General features: G+C 50.8%; 2 protein-coding genes across 2 annotated transcripts in view; one reads left to right on the forward strand and one right to left on the reverse strand.

Annotated features, from left to right (window-relative positions):
• cfap77 (cilia and flagella associated protein 77) overlaps positions 1-2,249 on the reverse strand; it is an 11,652-nt gene extending 9,403 nt beyond the window's left edge. The window contains exons 1-3 of the mRNA XM_072386872.1: positions 2,196-2,249; positions 1,905-2,011; positions 850-952 (exon numbers count right to left, since the gene is read on the reverse strand). Coding sequence (XP_072242973.1) covers positions 850-952; positions 1,905-1,967 — 166 coding nt within the window. The 5' untranslated portion in view covers positions 1,968-2,011; positions 2,196-2,249. The remainder of the gene's footprint in view (positions 1-849; positions 953-1,904; positions 2,012-2,195) is intronic.
• An 843-nt stretch (positions 2,250-3,092) lies between these two features.
• qsox2 (quiescin Q6 sulfhydryl oxidase 2) lies at positions 3,093-14,189 on the forward strand. Its single transcript, XM_072387127.1, has 12 exons — positions 3,093-3,457; positions 8,332-8,432; positions 8,506-8,554; positions 8,624-8,729; positions 8,801-8,891; positions 8,971-9,116; positions 9,672-9,809; positions 9,889-10,018; positions 10,329-10,451; positions 12,090-12,240; positions 12,330-12,518; positions 12,594-14,189. Exons 1-12 carry the CDS (start codon positions 3,223-3,225, stop codon positions 13,136-13,138), a joined length of 2,004 nt encoding a protein of 667 aa, XP_072243228.1. The 5' UTR covers positions 3,093-3,222; the 3' UTR covers positions 13,139-14,189.
• Positions 14,190-19,243: the final 5,054 nt, after the last annotated feature.

Below are 19,243 nucleotides of genomic sequence, written 5' to 3' on the forward strand. Positions count from 1 at the left end.
TTCTGATGGAGGTTCCTTCCTGGTTCTGGTTCTGATGGAGGTTTCTTCCTGGTTCTGGTTCTGATGGAGGTTCCTTCCTGGTTCTGGTTCTGATGGAGGTTTCTTCCTGGTTCTGGTTCTGATGGAGGTTCCTTCCTGGTTCTGGTTCTGATGGAGGTTTCTTCCTGGTTCTGGTTCTGATGGAGGTTCCTTCCTGGTTCTGATGGAGGTTTCTTCCTGGTTCTGGTTCTGATGGAGGGTTCTTCCTGGTTCTGATGGAGGTTTCTTCCTGTTAAAGGGAGTTTTTCCTCTCCACAGTCGCCTCGTGCAGCTCAGGATCAGAGAGAAGCTTCAGGGAATCTGTTGAACTTTTTTTTTGGTTCTGTATGAATTGGGCTAATTTGGAATTTAATTAATTGGATTTAATTGGATTATGACTGTATTAGAATGAATTGGCTTGAATTGGACTGTAGCTTTGAAGTGCTTTGAGACATTTGTTGTGCTTTATTTAATTTCTGAGTATCTGCAGCACTTTGTGTGTGAATATTTACATCTGCAGCTGTGCTAATGTTTGAGCATGCTAACTAGCATGCTAATGTTTGAGCATGCTAACTAACATGCTAATGTTTGAGCATGCTAACTAGCATGCTAATGTTTGAGCATGCTAACTAACATGCTAATGTTTGAGCATGCTAACTAACATGCTAATGTTTGAGCATGCTAACTAACATGCTAATGTTTGAGCATGCTAACTAGCATGCTAATGTTTGCGCATGCTAACTAGCATGCTAATGTTTGAGCATGCTAACTAGCATTAGCTGTGTCTTAAAGCTGCAGTGTGCTGAATGTTGTTGAGGGGGCGGAGCTTACCCTCAGCCACGCCTCCGTCTCTCAGGTGCCTGCTGCTGGTTCCGAAGGTGAAGTCTGGACCGGGGACAGCCAGACCTCTGGACCGGGTCTTACCGAGGGGCGCCTGCACACAGAACAGCGTCATCTTCATCTCATTCTAAGCGGCTGCAGACCAAATTATCGTTTACAGCTGAGATTTTACTCAGCAGCTTACAGCTTGTCCTACAGAAAGAGTCCCAGAAATATCTTCAGGAGGGTGTTCTGTTCTGCTGGTGTTGGACCGGGCCTCTGCCTCTGATACCGCTGACCATCACATTATGGGCTGAGACACTGGGTGGGTGTATCAGGGTCTGCTTTGCAGTGGTTCAGCTCGTATCTATCTGCCTCTAAGTACAGCTGCTCTTTCCTACGGTGTCCCACAGGGTTCAGTTCTGGGGCCTTTATTGTTCTATCGGCTCCCTCTTTAAGGACAAATCCTCTCACTGCTGTGCAGATGACATTCAGCTGTGTTTCTCAGCTGCAGATCTTTCTCAGCTGCAGATCTTTCTCAGCTGCAGTTCTTTCTCAGCTGCAGATCTTTCTCAGCTGCAGATCTTTCTCAGCTGCAGATCTTTCTCAGCTGCTCAGACTGAATTAAACGTTGATGTCTGACAGCTTTCTCTCTCTTTTTCTGTCTCAGGCTGAAAGTCCCACATTAACATCAGATCTAGTTTCTGCTCACTACCACTCGATGGCAGACATGTTTTATTATAATTATAGCCTGAATGAAGGTGTCTTATACTGATTCTTACTGACATTCCTTTCCCCAGTTACAGTTTATCTGTTTTTAATCTGCAGCCTGTTGGAACCTGGATGTTAAAATGTGAAGTTTTCTCAAATTTAACTGGTTGATCTGCCCTGATTTTTACTTATTTTGTTTTTCCTTTTGTTGCTTTTAAATATTTCTGCTGTATATTTTCTATAATAATCATTTTCATCTTTAACCCTCGTTCATTATTTCTTAAACTGTTCTTTTTTCATTCATATTGTGGCTTTGAAACGTGCTTGAGCCTCTTTTTAAAGATGGTTCTGTTTACCTTGATGAGCAGCGGGTCGCTCAGCATGGAGTCTCTGACCACGCCCAGCCGCGGTGACGTCATGTTTGCTCCTCTGGTTCTTCCGGTGTTTCCGAGGATCAGGCGACCTGTCACAGATTGATCGATCAAATGATCACGTGATGTGAGCCGATCACTGTCCTGTCCCGGCAGAAAAGTTTTCCAAAGGCAACAAAAACCTAATTCTGGAATTATTCGATAAGTTTGAACTTTTATTTAACAGACACGTGAACAAAGAACTGGTTTTCAGTCCTCGTTTCAACAGAGACTCACCTGAGGTTTCTGTTCGCGTCCTCCGGAGTCTCACCGAATGGTTTCTATGGCAACAAGACGCTGAACGTCGGCACAGTACAAGTACGGAAGCCGGACAACCTTCTGAACTCTGAAGTGAACATTTAAACATCTGAACAAATGTTCTAGATTTAGATCCAAAGCAACTGTTCAGCGGACTCATTCTGTCTGTTTTCTGCTCATCTTTCAAACAACTGGCAGCTTCATTGTTGTTTACTCACCAACAAACTCTCCAACTGTCTGAAATTCTTTCATTTTACGGCGTTTTATTTTCCCACACTTCAAACTTAACCTAATTTTACTGCTTTGTATTTCAAGCCAGTGTTTTAGATACTTTAATGCGACATTTTACCATTTAAAGACCTCTGAAATCATGTTTTATTTACCTTTAAACCCGTAGAGTATAAATGTCTGAGCTCTTTAAACGCAACACCGCTGCTACGTCAGCATTACGTAATTTACGTTTTTCTTACAAAGCTTTTTATGAAAACAGATGAATCACTCCGCGGTTGAAACAAAAACGTGACAAACGCAACAAAAAACAAAGAAAATGTAAATATATTGCATCTCTGCTTATTCATGTAAACATGTTTTTCATTATTTATTTATTTTTCAGTCTTTCGACCAGTTCCTCTGTGTATGATTGTTAAATAATAATAAATTAAGTTAGAGATAGAGTTGCCCACGTTCAATCTTTTAATCGGTGAACACTTTTAACTCTGAGATCCGTGATAATTACTCGTTTTAGGTTAACATATCTTAGAGGTTTAAAGCAGGGAGCCTCTTGAACATAACACTGTAATAACTTTGAACTGACTGCAACTCATCCGTTTGGTTCCCGGGAAGCGGGTCAGAGTGAGACCTCTGTCCGCGCGCCTCTCTGCAGAAAACACGCTCTCAATCAGCGGCAGCTGCGCTCATGTATTCCCGGCTACCCCACCTCGGTTTCGGCAGAAACTCTCCGGTTTTTTGACCGATCACAATCGGTGTCTCCCCACGCGCGGCAGGGATGGCCCGGTTCTGGTTCCTGGCGACAGCCGTCCTCTGGCTCGTCCCCCGGTCTTTGGGGGGCGCAGCCCGGCTGTACACTGAGGAGGACCCGCTGGTGATCCTGAGTGGCAGCAGTTTCAAACCCACCATCACAAACTCGTCGTCGGCTTGGCTGGTCCAGTTCTACTCCTCCTGGTGTGGGCACTGCATCCAGTATTCCAGCACATGGAAGGCTCTGGCCCAAGACGTTAAAGGTACCGCTCCACTCACGGAACATATCCGTCCCGATCTGTGCGTCGCAAAACGAGATTCTATTCAAAATAGTGCCATTTATGTAATTTCCGTTGAAAGGTAAGACTGCAGCCGATCTTTTAGTATTATCTGGTGTTTCACACAGATTATATTGAACACCGTCGTCAGTTCGGCATCAATAAAATCCGAGTTCAAATGTCAATTTTAGTAAAATCATAACTTTACTTGGTGCTGTTCGCTTTTCAGCGATGTGAGGAAGCTTTAAAGTAGCATTGTTTTCAGCGAAGTTCTGAATGATTCCGCACGTTACTGTGAGTTAAACTAGCTAATTAAACCAGCTAACTAAGAGGCATTAACCAGAACCGGTCACGTCATAAGTACCGTTAACCCGCTGTAGGTTAAAGTTAGCAGCGTGTTGTGACGACAGCAAACTGGTTCCTGAACGCATCAACAGAGCCTGTTGCTAGCTGGTAGTTAGCGCTGGTTAGCTGGTAGTTAGCGCTGGTTAACTAACAGGTGGTCGGTTAACGGAGTCGGAGGTCGTGTTTTCTGAGGAGCAGCAGGTGATTCCGTGTTTTTAGTGTGAACAGTAACATGAATTAACGGACCTGCTGTCAGTTTCCAGCCACGGTTTAACACACCTGACACTAACCAGTTAACCAGTTAACCAGGTAACCAGGTAACCAGACTGGATGCTGTGGTGGTGAGACCCACCTCCAGTGGGGGTTCTTCAGGTCAGACCCCCTGAAGCTACCTGAATTCACTCTGATTTCTGGTTTTACCTCCAGATTTATCATTTTCTTTTATTTCAAGGTTTGTTTCGTTAAATAAAATCTGAACTTCCAGAAAATGTCCAGAAAATGTCCAGAAAATGTCCTGTTATGAAGTTGTACAGCTTCCATGTTTTTTCCTTTGAGCATGAACCAGTGATGGAGGTTCATTAAGTTTAACAGCTGCTAACATCTGGATGGTGTCTGCTTCAGGTTTAAAAGTGATTCACAGCTCAGAGAACCACTTTTATTCCTCTGTCACCAAATCACAACAAATGCCATCAGGGCTGAGTCCTCATCTGCAGCTGAGCGAAAACATCTGTCAGCGTGAAACCGTGGAGCTTATCTACGACAGCTGGAAAAGTACAGAAAGTAGCTCCCAACATCACACTTACCGGAAGGTTAATCAGTAATTTCTCACAGTATGAAGCTTCTGTTCCTTCATTTATCATCATAAACTCTGTGCTACACTTAAAGCGACATATTCTGCCTTTTTTAAACAATTTAACACCATTTTCTGGGGTCTTATTGAGATGTTTGAGACAGACTTTTTTCAGAACACCTGCTGGTTTAAGCTCAGCCCGGTTTAACTCCTGTGTTCACAGCCTGTTTTCAGGGTGGAGCTCAGCTCCACCTTTTAATGAGATAGGCAGGTAGTTAAATAGTTATTGATCCCAGAGGGAAACAGTTTAGCATGTAGCTGTGAGTTAGCAGTTAGCTGTGAGTTAGCAGCTAGCTGTGAGTTAGGAGTTAGTTGTGAGTTAGCGGTTAGCTGTAAGTTAGCAGTTAGCTGTGAGTTAGCAGTTAGCTGTGAGTTAGCAGTTAGCTGTAAGTTAGCAGCAGATGCTAGCAAACAATGCTTTCTCATCAGCAGTAATGGACCAAGCCGGAGATGTGCACAGCGTAACTCGTAGTAATGCATGTGAACCGTTAATTACTGCGTTTAAACATTTTGGATATATTAACCTCATTAAACAGTTGTACCTGGAGACCTCCATCTTTATCAGAAACATGCCGATAATGTAGCGTTAGCACAGTGAGAGTGAGGAGAGGACCGGTGTTGTGTTGGAAACACACCTTAAACACAGCTGCAGGTTGTCTGAGTTACAGAACGGAACCGTTCAGCTAGAAAGCTTCAGCTAACAAAGTAATGTGGGAACAATAATGTTCATCTTTCAGAAAGGAGCAGCAGTAACTCCTTAGAAGTTGGTGTACGTCATCTTCATTAGCTAAGCTGTTAGCGTTAGCTTCAGCTAACAAAGTAATGTGGGAACAATAATGTTCATCTTTCAGAAAGGAACAGCAGTAACTCCATAGAAGTTGCTGTACGTCATCTTCATTAGCTAAGCTGTTAGCGTTAGCTTCTGCTAAAGGAAGAAATAAATCAGTAAATAAACCCTGAGGAGTTATTTCATTAGCTAAGCTGTTAGCATTAGCTGCTGCTAAAGGAAGAAATAAATCAGTAAATAAACCCTGAGGAGTTATTTCTCAGATCCTTTCTGTGGCTCAGAAAACGATCCAAAACTTTAGGAACAAACCAAACTAATAAAACGGTACGGTAACTTATCAACCGGTACTTGGTTAAGATTCAGTTATCTTGACTGGCTGTGATGACGAAGGTCAGCTTTAGTGAAAACTCAGTGTTTTTGGGAGTGAAAACTTAGCAGGTTGTGAGACCAGAAACAGCTGCAGCACCTTTTTCTGAGCTGATAACAATCAGAACAAAGTCTGAGCTGCTGTTGGTTCAAAATGTGGGAAAACAAGAAATCATTCATTAAACTGTCCAAAGAGCAGCAACTAAAGCCAGAGACAAACACCCCTCAGGGACTTTATCGACACCAAAGTAGGCGTAAAACAGCCTGTGGGAACTGGTCCTTAGAGTCCATCTGTCTCAGCCTCAATCACCAGCTCACACCCGTTTGTTTCTGTATCCCCATGGGGACCCCCCAGTAACACAATGCATTCACTGCCCTCAACTACCACCCCCCCCCCCCTCTACCAAACCCTTAAACCAAGTTCTAACCCTCTAAAATCCCATCAGACCTGCAGTGTTCCTTTACAGGAAGTCCCCAAAAAGTCATAAAGTCACCTTGATGTCCCCATAATGAGTTTACAAAAACACACACTTTTAAAGGTATCCCCAGAAAGTCTCAAAAATAAACACACTTTAAACCTTCTTCACACTCAGCTGGACCCAGCTGGACCGGTTCCTGCTGAACCGGATCTTTTAGCAGATGAAGGGAATCTGTAAATGGGAAAAATACTGAGTGGTCCCCACAAAGTCGGTAACACCAACAGACACACACACACCGGCTGTGGAGGTCAAAGGTCGTCTGGTGAACAAAGACCTTGACCCTCACTTTGTTAGATTTCCCTCTGAGAGTCAATAATAATATAATATAACATATATATATTATTATAATAATAATAACGTCAGTTATTGTTTGTTTTAAAACCCTAAAAATGTACATTTGAAAGTTTGTTTTTTTTCCAACATTCCTTCGATGCTTCAGACTTAAATGGAGATCTATGGATATGCTAATGAGCTGTCTGAGGCTCCGCCCCCAACAGCTGACACCGGCCTTCCTTTACATTTTATTCTGTCATTTATCTGTAACAACAGCTGGTCTTTAATGATTAATACTGCAGGGATTAATAAAGTTTTATTGAATTAGATTAAAAGGAGAGTTTCTCAAGAGGAGGAAACTGAATGGCATAAGATCTCCTGCAGAGAAAAAACTCCCTTTAACAGGAAGAAACCTCCATCAGAACCAGAACCAGGAAGAAACCTCCATCAGAACCAGAACCAGGAAGGGTCCATCTGCGTGGACCAGCTGGGGCTGAGAGGACAGGAAAGAGGGGACAACAAGCAGCGTAACACCAGGCCAGAGATACCTGCTGAGAGAGAGAAACACAAGTTAATGACAGCAATGATGTCATCTGTACATGGAGGGAGGAGAGGTGCATCATGGGAGCTCCCCCAGCAGGCTGGGCCTATAGCAGCAGAACATGGAGGGAGGAGAGGTGCATCATGGGAGCTCCCCCAGCAGGCTGGGCCTACAGCAGCAGAACATGGAGGGAGGAGAGGTGCATCATGGGAGCTCCCCCAGCAGGCTGGGCCTATAGCAGCAGAACTATGGGATGTTTCAGGCTCACCTGAGCCATCCCTAACTATAAGCTTTATCAGAAAGGAAAGTTTCAGCCTGATCTTAAAGGTAGAGAGGGTGTCTGCTTCCTGAAGCCAAACTGGCAGCTGGTTCCACAGAGAGGGGCCTGATAACTGAAGGCTCTGCCTCCCATTCTGCTTTTAGGGGCCTGATAACTGAAGGCTCTGCCTCCCATTCTGCTTTTAGGGGCCTGATAACTGAAGGCTCTGCCTCCCATTCTGCTTTTAGGGGCCTGATAACTGAAGGCTCTGCCTCCCATTCTGCTTTTAGGGGCCTGATAACTGAAGGCTCTGCCTCCCATTCTGCTTTTAGGGGCCTGATAACTGAAGGCTCTGCCTCCCATTCTGCTTTTAGGGGCCTGATAACTGAAGGCTCTGCCTCCCATTCTGCTTTTAGGGGCCTGATAACTGAAGGCTCTGCCTCCCATTCTGCTTTTAGGGGCCTGATAACTGAAGGCTGTGCCTCCCATTCTGCTTTTAGGGGCCTGATAACTGAAGGCTCTGCCTCCCATTCTGCTTTTAGAAACTCTGGGAACCACAAGGAAACCTGCAGCCTGAGAGCAAAGTGCTCTGTTGGGGAAATATCCAACTGTGAGATCTTTAAGATATGATGGAGCTCTGTCATTAAGAGCTTTATATGTGAGGAGAAGAAGCTTAAATCCTTCAAACTTCAGTTTTGTCAGAGACTTCCAGGTCTTTATGTCTTTAAGACAGGCTTGTAGTCTGACCAACCTGTTGGTTTCATAGATAAGTTCAGCTGAGTATCATCAGCATAACAATGGAACTTTATCAGGGTTCTGTGCTTGTTCATCGGTCCGAGCACAGAACCCTGAGGAACTCCAGGACTTCCTCTGGTGTGTGAGGAAGAACAAACTGGAATCTATCAGATAAATTTGACTCTAACCTTCCTGTAGTAACTCGATGTGTTTGTTTGGTTCAGACTGGCAGGAAGCGATCGGCGTCGCCGTGTTGGACTGCGCTCAGGAGGAAAACTTCGACGTCTGCAAAGACTACAGCATTAAGTTCTACCCGACTCTAAAGGTACGCTCCAGGGCTGCGTCCCACCTGTGCTTGGAGCAGAGCTGAAGTAACCTGCTGCTGTTTCTCTCTGCAGTACTTCCGGGCCCACGGTGCACCGGCAGACCGGGGGACGACCTTCAGAGGTGAGGCTCGCCCTTTAAAGCTTTCCTAAAACCTTTAGGAGCCGAAAGTGAATAAAATCAAATGTTCAGGTGCAGACCGGGAGATCCAGTCTGTCCGCCAGCTGATGGTGAACATCCTGCAGAACCACACCCAGCTGGACCGCCCCCAGCGCTGCCCTCCCTTAGAGCCGTACAGGTACCAGCACCTGACCCAGAACCAGACCTCGTCAGAACCGGGCTGCACTGCTAAACTCTGTCTGTTTGTAGTTCTGCTGAGCTGCTCCCGCTGCTGGCCCGGCCGGCGGATCACTACACCGCCATCATCGTGGAGGAGCCGGAGTCGTACGTCGGGCGGGAGGTGAGCCGGTCCAGAACCGATCAGATGGTCCAAAGCCTCGGGTGTAGCTGGTGTTTTACAGTATCCCTGTGTGTCTCAGGTGATCCTGGACCTGCTGCTGTACTCAGGTGTGCAGGTAAGAAGAACTCTGAGCTCTGAGCTCCCCCTGCTGGACGCTCTGGGGATCGCGGTCTTCCCCTCCATCTACCTGCTGCAGCCCAACGGGACGCACTCTCACCTGCACAGGTGAGTTCCAGCTTCACGGAACATCTCCTCTTTGGGAAGGTTTGGGGACCCCTGCTTTGGAGGTTTCCAGCTCATTGCCACTGATCTCATTTCACTAGACCAGGAAATGCCTCAGTCGGGCGCCGCAGCCTCAGTCGGGCGCCGCAGCCTCAGTCGGGCGCCCCAGCCTCAGTCTGGCGCCGCTGCCTCAGTCTGGCGCCGCAGCCTCAGTCGGGCGCCGCGGCCTCAGTCGGGCGCCGCGGCCTCAGTCTGGCGCCGCTGCCTCAGTCGGGCGCCGCTGCCTCAGTCGGGCGCCGCTGCCTCAGTCGGGCGCCGCTGCCTCAGTCTGGCGCCGCTGCCTCAGTCGGGCGCCGCTGCCTCAGTCTGGCGCCGCTGCCTCAGTCTGGCGCCGCTGCCTCAGTCTGGCGCCGCGGCCTCAGTCTGGCGCCGCTGCCTCAGTCGGGCGCCGCTGCCTCAGTCGGGCGCCGCTGCCTCAGTCTGGCGCCGCTGCCTCAGTCGGGCGCCGCGGCTTTAGTCTGTGGATGTAAAAGTGGAAAAAATGTTCTCGTCCTGCAGTGAGAAGAGGCTTCGTTTCTTCTTCTCCTCCCTGCTGAGGACGCTGCCGGGCGTCCAGCGCAGCAGCGGTTCACTGGCGGCGCACGCGACGGCGACGGCTGACCGACGGGCCTCAGAACCATGGAGGGACTTTGACAGGTCAGAGTCTTGGTTCTGGAGCGAAGCTGCTGGATCGGACCGACTCCGAACACGAGCTCTAAACTGTGCGTCTCTGCAGGTCCAAGCTGTACGCGGCCGATCTGGAGTCGGCGCTTCACTACCTGCTGAGAGTCGAGCTCGCCGCCCACAGCACGCTGGAGGGGGAGGAGCTAAAGGTCTTCAAGGACTTTGTCACTTTGGTTGCCAAGGTAACGGAAAGAAGTCTTCAATCCTGTCATGAATCAAAATGAAACGACGAAATACAGAAATACAGTAAAAATGTTTCAAAGAATAAAAGATAAAAGAATAAAAGAAAAGATAAAAGAAAAGATAAAAGAATAAAGGCACAGTAATAAATGTTAAACATAGGGTTTATTTTTCATTCTTCTGCTCCCTGAACAGAGTAAAGTCGTCCTAAATAAAGCGAAATGATCCTTTAATTACTCTTCATGCTGTGCTGACCCTGCAAACTCACCCCAAATGTTCGGGTGGAAACTCCTTTTCTCCGTGTTCCTGCAGCTGTATCCAGGCGGAGGCTCAGTGGTGAAGCTGATGGAGACTCTCTCTGATTGGCTGCTCAGTCTGCCGCTACAACGAATCCCGTACCAGGCCGTCCTGGACCTGGTGGACAACAAGATGAGGGTGAGACCGCGGAGAACCCGATTCTAACCCTGAAAGTCTTTCAACCCTCCTTTCAACCGCAGTTCCTCCCCTCGCACCCGTCCGTAAGGACCGCAGTTCCTCCCCTCGCATCCGTCCGTCCGGACCGCGGTTCCTCCCCTCGCACCCGTCCATAAGGACCGCAGTTCCCCCCCTCGCACCCGTCCATAAGGACCGCAGTTCCTCCCCTCGCACCCGTCCATAAGGACCGCAGTTCCTCCCCTCGCACCCGTCCGTCCGGACCGCAGTTCCCCCCCTCGCACCCGTCCATAAGGACCGCAGTTCCTCCCCTCGCACCCGTCCATAAGGACCGCAGTTCCTCCCCTCGCACCCGTCCGTAAGGACCGCAGTTCCTCCCCTCGCACCCGTCCATAAGGACCGCAGTTCCTCCCCTCGCACCCGTCCGTCCGGACCGCAGTTCCTCCCCTCGCACCCGTCCATAAGGACCGCAGTTCCTCCCCTCGCACCCGTCCATAAGGACCGCAGTTCCTCCCCTCGCACCCGTCCATAAGGACCGCAGTTCCTCCCCTCGCACCCGTCCATAAGGACCGCAGTTCCTCCCCTCGCACCAGTCCGTAAGGACCGCAGTTCCTCCCCTCGCACCCGTCCGTAAGGACCGCAGTTCCTCCCCTCGCACCCGTCCATAAGGACCGCAGTTCCCCCCCTCGCACCCGTCCGTCCGGACCGCAGTTCCCCCCCTCGCACCCGTCCGTCCGGACCGCAGTTCCCCCCCTCGCACCCGTCCGTCCGGACCGCAGTTCCCCCCCTCGCACCCGTCCGTCCGGACCGCAGTTCCCCCCCTCGCACCCGTCCGTCCGGACCGCAGTTCCTCTCCTCGCACCCGTCCGTCCGGACCGCAGTTCCCCCCCTCGCACCCGTCCGTCCGGACCGCAGTTCCTCCCCTCGCACCAGTCCCTCCGGACCGCAGTTCCCCCCCTCGCACCCGTCCGTCCGGACCGCAGTTCCTCCCCTCGCACCCGTCCGTCCGGACCGCAGTTCCTCCCCTCGCACCCGTCCATAAGGACCGCGGTTCCTCCCCTCGCACCAGTCCCTCCGGACCGCAGTTCCCCCCCTCGCACCCGTCCGTCCGGACCGCAGTTCCTCCCCTCGCACCCGTCCGTCCGGACCGCAGTTCCCCCCCTCGCACCCGTCCATAAGGACCGCAGTTCCTCCCCTCGCACCCGTCCGTCCGGACCGCAGTTCCTCCCCTCGCGCCAGTCCGTCCGGACCGCAGTTCCTCCCCTCGCACCCGTCCATAAGGACCGCAGTTCCCCCCCTCGCACCCGTCCATAAGGACCGCAGTTCCCCCCCTCGCACCCGTCCATAAGGACCGCAGTTCCTCCCCTCGCACCCGTCCATAAGGACCGCAGTTCCCCCCCTCGCACCCGTCCATAAGGACCGCAGTTCCTCCCCTCGCACCCGTCCGTCCGGACCGCAGTTCCTCCCCTCGCGCCAGTCCGTCCGGACCGCAGTTCCTCCCCTCGCACCCGTCCATAAGGACCGCAGTTCCCCCCCTCGCACCCGTCCTTAAGGACCGCGGTTCCTCCCCTCGCACCCGTCCATAAGGATCGCAGTTCCTCCCCTCGCCCGCACACAGCTCACTTCCTGTTTCCTGTGCAGATCTCAGGCGTGTTCTTGGGTTCAGAGCTTCGCTGGGTCGGCTGCCAGGGCAGCAGGGCGGGGCTCCGGGGTTACCCCTGTTCCCTCTGGACTCTGTTTCACGTTCTGACCGTCCGACATGACGCCGCACCCACCGCTCTGGACAACACGGGTACGTAGTGGTTTTAACGCCGTTTTGCCTTTTGGACAGACAACATAAAAACATAGAAATGCTGAGTCGTGTCTGTGTGCGTGACGCAGGTCTGGAGGGCGAGGCGGCGCCGGTGCTGCAGGTGATGCGGCGCTACATCCGGACGTTCTTCGGCTGCGAGGAGTGTGGTCGACACTTTGAAAAGGCGGCGGCCGCCAGCTTGGACGGCGTGAAGAGCCGAGAGCAGCAGATCATGTGGCTGTGGAACCAACACAACCGGGTCAACGCCAGGCTGGCCGGTACGGAACCGAAACCTGCTTCACTGGGTCTGAGCGTTCTGCAGCTGATGGTTTCTTCTTCTTCTCCTCCTCCAGGCTCTCTGAGCGATGACCCCCTCTTTCCCAAAGCGCCGTGGCCAAGCCCCTCCCTCTGCCCCTCCTGCCACGAGGAGAAGAACGGCGTCCATGTGTGGAACCACGCCAGCGTCCTGCATTTCCTCCAACGCCACTACGGCGCCGCCAACCTGTCGCCCCGATACTCCCTGACCCCCCCACGCCTCCCGGCTCCTCCCCCTGAGCTGGTTCTGACCAGCCAGCAGCGGGTGGAGCGCCGAACAGCTGGAGGAGCGAAGGAGGCGCCGGAGAGCCGACCCGAGGAGCAGCCGGAGCCTCGACCCGGACAGCCGAGTGGCGAGAAGAAGGAGGTTCTGGGCGGTGGCGGCGGTGGCGGCGGTGGCGGCGGCGGTGGCGGCGGTGGAGGCGGTGGCGTGTGGATTCTGGGTCTGGGCTTCAACAGCGTGGACATGAGTCTGTGTGTGGTTCTGTACGTCTGCTCCTGCCTCTTCCTCATGCTGCTGTTCTTCTTCTTCAGGGTCCGGTCCAGGAGGTGGAAGCTGCGACACTCCCGCCTCCACGTCTGACCCGGGTCAGGGCGGCCCGATCTGACCCGGGTCAGGGCGGCCCGATCTGACCCGGGTCAGGGCGGCCCGATCTGACCCGGGTCAGGGCGGCCCGATCTGACCCGGGTCAGGGCGGCCCGGTCTGACCCGGGTCAGGGCGGCCCGGTCTGACCCGGGTCAGGGCGGCCCGGTCTGACCCGGGTCAGGGCGGCCCGATCTGACCGGTTCCTGCTGGGGTAGGTTCAGGGTAAACAGTCCCAGCAGCAGATCAGAACCACTACAACGGGCCGGTTGGCTTCGCTTCAGGTGGTTCTGATGCAGGTTTAACCCGGACCAAAGGACCGAAACGGTTCTGTTTCATTAACTTTTCATTTCAACAGAAATAATCTGTTTTTCACGCCCAGAACTGAACCAGGCGGCACGAGTTCTGGACCTCATGGACCTGCTCTGGATTTATTTATTTCTACCTTTTAGACTCAGACAGGAACCGGCGATCCGGTCCGTTTTTAGACTGGTTCTGGACCCTGGACTGGGTTTTATATCCCAGAATCCTGCGAGCAGAACCCTGACCTGGAGCTCACTTTGTGCCAAACGTTTTACCTGCTGAAAGACGACACACCTGTCCTCTTAGGCCCCGCCCCTTCAGTGTTTTTGCTCATGTTTACATGTTTCTATCTTTGTGAGGACCAGTTTGTAGAAACAGATTTAGACGCAGTGTCAGGTTTGGGACCCGGTTTTGTGTTCTGGAGTCGGGGAGAACATGGACCCATCCTGATGGACTGATCAGACTGATTGATCGCTGGTGAAACACCTGTTTGCTGTTAGAATCATTTGTTTTTAAGTTTTATTTATTGAGCAGTGATCAGGATGCGTTCGGTTAGATTTTAACTTCATTTGTTGTGATATTAGGTTGTTTTTCTGCGTTTCTACTTCCTGGTTGGTGTGTTGTGTCCCTGCAGGTAAAAGCTGTGACTCTTTAAAGTATCTCTGCCTCCTCAGTGTTTCATTCAGTAGTTTTTCTGATTAATTATTTGAAGTCTTGTAAATAACGTGAATAAATGTTGTTTCCGCAGCTCTCGCTGAGTCGTGTTTTTAAGGCGTCTGAACGCTCATCCAGCAGCAGAAATAACTTCATGTCTGACTTTCTTCTTTGATTCTTTCTTTTTGTTTTTCCTTTGCATCGAATCAGCATCACACAGGGGGGGGGGGTGGGGGGGGGGGGGGGGGGTGTGAAGCTCCTTATTCTGTCGTTTCTATGCATTCGGTCCATTTCTCCCACTTCCAGCAGCATTGAATCCTTATTTTAGGACTCAGTTCTATAACATGCATGTTTATGCATTTAGCTTTTTTATCCAAAGTGACTTACAGGTAGGCAGATATGGTAAGGGGGGGGGGGGGGTCTTGCCTAAGGACCCCTACTGGAGGTAATACCTTTCATGCAGGGGATTTGAACCCAGGTCTCCCACACAGAAGGTGGCAATGATACATGATCCAGTCCCGTCTCGTCCATAATTTTCAGCCAGTCTTCCTGTTTCTTCCTGTCTGTCTTGTAACATTTTCTTGTAATTGCCTTTTTACCGGCTACTAACAGGGACTGGATAGCATAGTGGTAAGATTGCCACCTTCCATGTGAGAGACCTGGGCTCAAATCCCCTGCATGAAAGGTAATACCTCCAGTAGGGGTCCTTAGACCCCCTACCCTACCTGCCTACCTGTAAGTTGCTTTGGATAAAAGCTTCTGCTAAATGCATAAACAATGTAAACAATCCCTTTCAATCTATCCACCGCCTTTCAACACATAATGATGCCAACATATAATAAAGTACGAGGCTTGGATGCACCAGAACCCAGAATCCTGCCCATAATTAAATGAACATCTTCCCTAAATGTTGCCAGAACATGTTCACATTCACAGCCTCTCAGGCTGCGGTAATGAAGTGTTTATTCCTAATTCTGGGTGTTATAAAAACTCTAATTCAATTTTTCCAGCAATGAAATCTCCAAACCCGTGATGCTGACTGCTGTGTTTCCAGATGTGTGACGGTTCCCCATCAGCTCTGTTCAGCTCTTTCTGCCTCTTCAGTGGCTGAATTCCCTCCATTACCTGCCCAGAAATGTAGAGATTATTCCAAATTCTTTGAGTTGTAGGCTTCAGTTATGGTTCTGATTACTGAGTTTTTGCCCTGATTAACACGGTTTTATTATTATTTTTAGAAGTTCCTTATCTGAAGGGGTCTCGGTTACTTAAATCATCTTTTTGTTTGATCTCCTGGAAGCTCATGAAGCTGTTAATCAGGAGGAGTCCATCGTTTAAATCTTTAGTCAAGAACCAGGGATAAAACCCTCGTCTACTTTATATTTTTGTACCACATTAAACCAGTTTAATCACCTTATTTACACTCTTTGCTTCCTCTTCTGTCTGCAATAAGACTTTTAATTTCTCTTCCTTGCACCGATTTCTCTAAATTCTTCCAGAATCTTTGTCACACCAACAAATGACATGTAAATATCCCTTAAGGCTGGGCAGGTCCAACCCCCCCATCCTTTCCACTCTGTAATGTTTCATGTGATTCTCGGCCTTAGCTTACAGCTAACCCGGCCTGTGCCCGCTCCATATAAACCTTGAAATGATTTAATCCGAGTAGTTTTTCGGGGGCTCAGCGACTGAAACAGGGAAAGAAGTCGGGTGCAACACTCATTTCTATGGTCTCTATTCTAATGGAAGCATAGCCCACCTTTATTTCCTTTTCCAGTTTGATGTAGTTAGCTTCATATAAATCATCTGTGTTAAAGTGACCCCAAGATGTGTAATTTCTCCAGCTCAGATCATGTTTCTGTTGTAGGACTTTGGATGGGAGTAACTAAGTGTTAAGATCTGTGTTTTGGTCAAATTTAGCTTGTATCCAAAGCCAAAAAGGTTTCAGTGAGGAGGGTTTCAGGAGGAGGGTTTCAGGAAGGAAGGTTTCAGGAAGGAGGGTTTCAGAAGGAGGGTTTCAGAAGGAGGGTTTCAGGAGGAGGGTTTCAGGAAGGAAGGTTTCAGGAGGAGGGTTTCAGGGAGGAGGGTTTCAGGAGGAGGGTTTCAGGGAGGAGGGTTTCAGAAGGAGGGTTTCAGAAGGAGGGTTTCAGGAGGAGGGTTTCAGGAAGGAAGGTTTCAGGAGGAGGGTTTCAGGAAGAGGGTTTCAGGAAGGAGGGTTTCAGGAAGGAGGGTTTCAGGAAGAAGGGTTTCAGGAAGGAAGGTTTCAGGAGGAGGGTTTCAGGAGGAGGGTTTCAGGGAGGACGGTTTCAGGGAGGAGGGTTTCAGGAAGAGGGTTTCAGGAAGAGGGTTTCAGGAGGAGGGTTTCAGGAAGAGGGTTTCAGGAAGAAGGGTTTCAGGGAGGAGGGTTTCAGGAAGGAAGGTTTCAGGAGGAGGGTTTCAGGAGGAGGGTTTCAGGAAGAGGGTTTCAGGAGGAGGGTTTCAGGAAGAGGGTTTCAGGAAGAGGGTTTCAGGAGGAGGGTTTCAGGAAGAGGGTTTCAGGAAGAGGGTTTCAGGAAGAGGGTTTCAGGAAGAGGGTTTCAGGAAGAGGGTTTCAGGAAGAGGGTTTCAGGAAGAGGGTTTCAGGAAGAGGGTTTCAGGAAGAGGGTTTCAGGAGGAGGGTTTCAGGGAGGAGGGTTTCAGGAAGGAGGGTTTCAGGAAGGAAGGTTTCAGGAGGAAGGTTTCAGGAGGAGGGTTTCAGGAAGAGGGTTTCAGGAAGAGGGTTTCAGGAGGAGGGTTTCAGGAGGAGGGTTTCAGGAGGAGGGTTTCAGGAAGGAGGGTTTCAGGAGGAGGGTTTCAGGAAGAAGGGTTTCAGGAGGAGGGTTTCAGGAGGAGGGTTTCAGGAAGAAGGGTTTCAGGAGGAGGGTTTCAGGAAGAGGGTTTCAGGAAGAAGGGTTTCAGGAGGAGGGTTTCAGGAGGAGGGTTTCAGGAAGAAGGGTTTCAGGAGGAGGGTTTCAGGAAGAAGGGTTTCAGGAAGAAGGGTTTCAGGAGGAGGGTTTCAGGAGGAGGGTTTCAGGAAGAAGGGTTTCAGGAGGAGGGTTTCAGGAAGAGGGTTTCAGGAAGAAGGGTTTCAGGAAGGAAGGTTTCAGGAGGAGGGTTTCAGGGAGGACGGTTTCAGGAAGGAAGGTTTCAGGAGGAGGGTTTCAGGAAGAGGGTTTCAGGAGGAGGGTTTCAGGAGGAGGGTTTCAGGAAGGAGGGTTTCAGGAAGGAGGGTTTCAGGAAGGAGGGTTTCAGGAAGGAAGGTTTCAGGAGGAGGGTTTCAGGAAGAGGGTTTCAGGAGGAGGGTTTCAGGAGGAGGGTTTCAGGAGGAGGGTTTCAGGAAGGAGGGTTTCAGGAAGAAGGGTTTCAGGAGGAGGGTTTCAGGAAGAGGGTTTCAGGAAGAGGGTTTCAGGAGGAGGGTTTCAGGAGGAGGGTTTCAGGAGGAGGGTTTCAGGAGAAGGGTTTCAGGAGGAGGGTTTCAGGAGGAGGGTTTCAGGAAGAGGGTTTCAGGAAGAAGGGTTTCAGGAGGAGGGTTTCAGGGAGGAGGGTTTCAGGAAGGAAGGTTTCAGGAGGAGGGTTTCAGGAAGAGGGTTTCAGGAAGAGGGTTTCAGGAAGGAGGGTTTCAGGAGGAGGGTTTCAGGAAGAGGGTTTCAGGAGGAGGGTTTCAGGAGGAGGGTTTCAGGGACGAGGGTTTCAGGGACGAGGGTTTCAGGGAGGAGGGTTTCAGGGAGGAGGGTTTCAGGGAGGAGGGTTTCAGGGAGGAGGGTTTCAGGGAGGAGGGTTTCAGGGAGGAGGGTTTCAGGGAGGAGGGTTTCATTAAGGAGGGTTTCAGGGACGAGGGTTTCAGGAGGAGGGTTTCAGGGAGGAGGGTTTCAGGGAGGAGGGTTTCAGGAGGAGGGTTTCAGGGAGGAGGGTTTCAGGGAGGAGGGTTTCAGGGAGGAGGGTTTCAGGGAGGAGGGTTTCAGGAGGAGGGTTTCAGGAAGGAGGGTTTCAGGAAGGAGGGTTTCAGGAGGAGGGTTTCAGGAAGGAGGGTTTCAGGGAGGAGGGTTTCAGGGAGGAGGGTTTCAGGGAGGAGGGTTTCAGGAGGAGGGTTTTAGGAGGAGGGTTTCAGGGAGGAGGGTTTCAGGAAGGAGGGTTTCAGGAGGAGGATTGACAGCAACCACAGCAGGAAGGCCTGGATGGCGGTCCAGCACCTTGCCAACTACAGACCCGGCAGTAGAGCTGCTGAGGTTCGGAGTCACATCAACACCTTCGTAGACCCCGGGTCAGACCTAGACCAGTTTGCCTACAGGGCAACAGATCGGTGGTGGAACACAGCGCTGACCCACCGAGAGAAACAAGGAAACTACGCCTGTCTTCTCTTTGTGGATTACAGTCCAGCTTTTAACGCCATAGCTTTTAACGCCATCCTTCCCCACAGTTTCTGCTGAACCTCGTGACTGCCTCCGAGGGCGCCCCCAGAGGGTCAGGATTGGCCCCCAGAGGGTCAGGATTGGTCCCCAGAGGGTCAGGATTGGCCCCCAGAGGGTCAGGATTGGCCCCCTGAGGGTCAGGATTGGTCCCCACACCCCCCCACAGCAGCAACACCTTCATTAAGCATGAGGACGGCACCATCAGGAACGTGGCATCACTGGAGGTGATGAGTCCGGGATGAGGTGCAACAGCTGACTGTGGTGTAGAGACAATAACCTGCTCCTGAACACATCCAAGGCAAAGGAGCTACTCATCGACTTCAGAAGGAATAAAACGGACCTTCAGCCCATTTTCATTGGTGGGACCTGTGTAGGTTCAGTGACTTCCTGAGAGTCCACATGGAGGAGAGACTGACCTGGGACAAGAACACCACACAGAAGAAGGCAAAGACTCCACTTCCTGAGAATCCTCAGGAAGAACAACAGCCAGACTGCTGTCTTTGTACCGCTCCACCATCCTTAGGAGAGCATCCTCACATCCTGCCAGCTGCACAGTGGCAAACAGGAAAGAACTCCAGAGGCTCACCCAAAGGTCTGAGAAGGTCATTGGGTGTCCTCGACCCACACTGGTGGACCTTCATGGCTCGAACTGCCTCAGAGGAGCCAAACACCATCCTGAAGGACTCATTCCACCCGGGACATTTCCTGTTAGAGCCTCTGCCG

Source organism: Leuresthes tenuis, unplaced genomic scaffold, assembly GCF_036924035.1.
Source record: "Leuresthes tenuis unplaced genomic scaffold, fLeuTen1.0.hap1 SCAF_6, whole genome shotgun sequence".
Classification (NCBI taxonomy): Eukaryota; Metazoa; Chordata; class Actinopteri; order Atheriniformes; family Atherinopsidae; genus Leuresthes; species Leuresthes tenuis.

What these genes read in the sequence shown, in the direction of transcription:
- qsox2 (XM_072387127.1), top strand. Translation starts at nt 3,223, where the DNA reads ATGGCCCGGTTCTGGTTCCTGGCGACAGCCGTCCTCTGGCTCGTCCCC. An exon ending in AGTTCTACCCGACTCTAAAG is followed by an intron (nt 8,433 to 8,505) that starts GTACGCTCCAGG and finishes TTCTCTCTGCAG; the next exon opens with TACTTCCGGGCCCACGGTGC. An exon ending in CCGGGGGACGACCTTCAGAG is followed by an intron (nt 8,555 to 8,623) that starts GTGAGGCTCGCC and finishes TCAAATGTTCAG; the next exon opens with GTGCAGACCGGGAGATCCAG.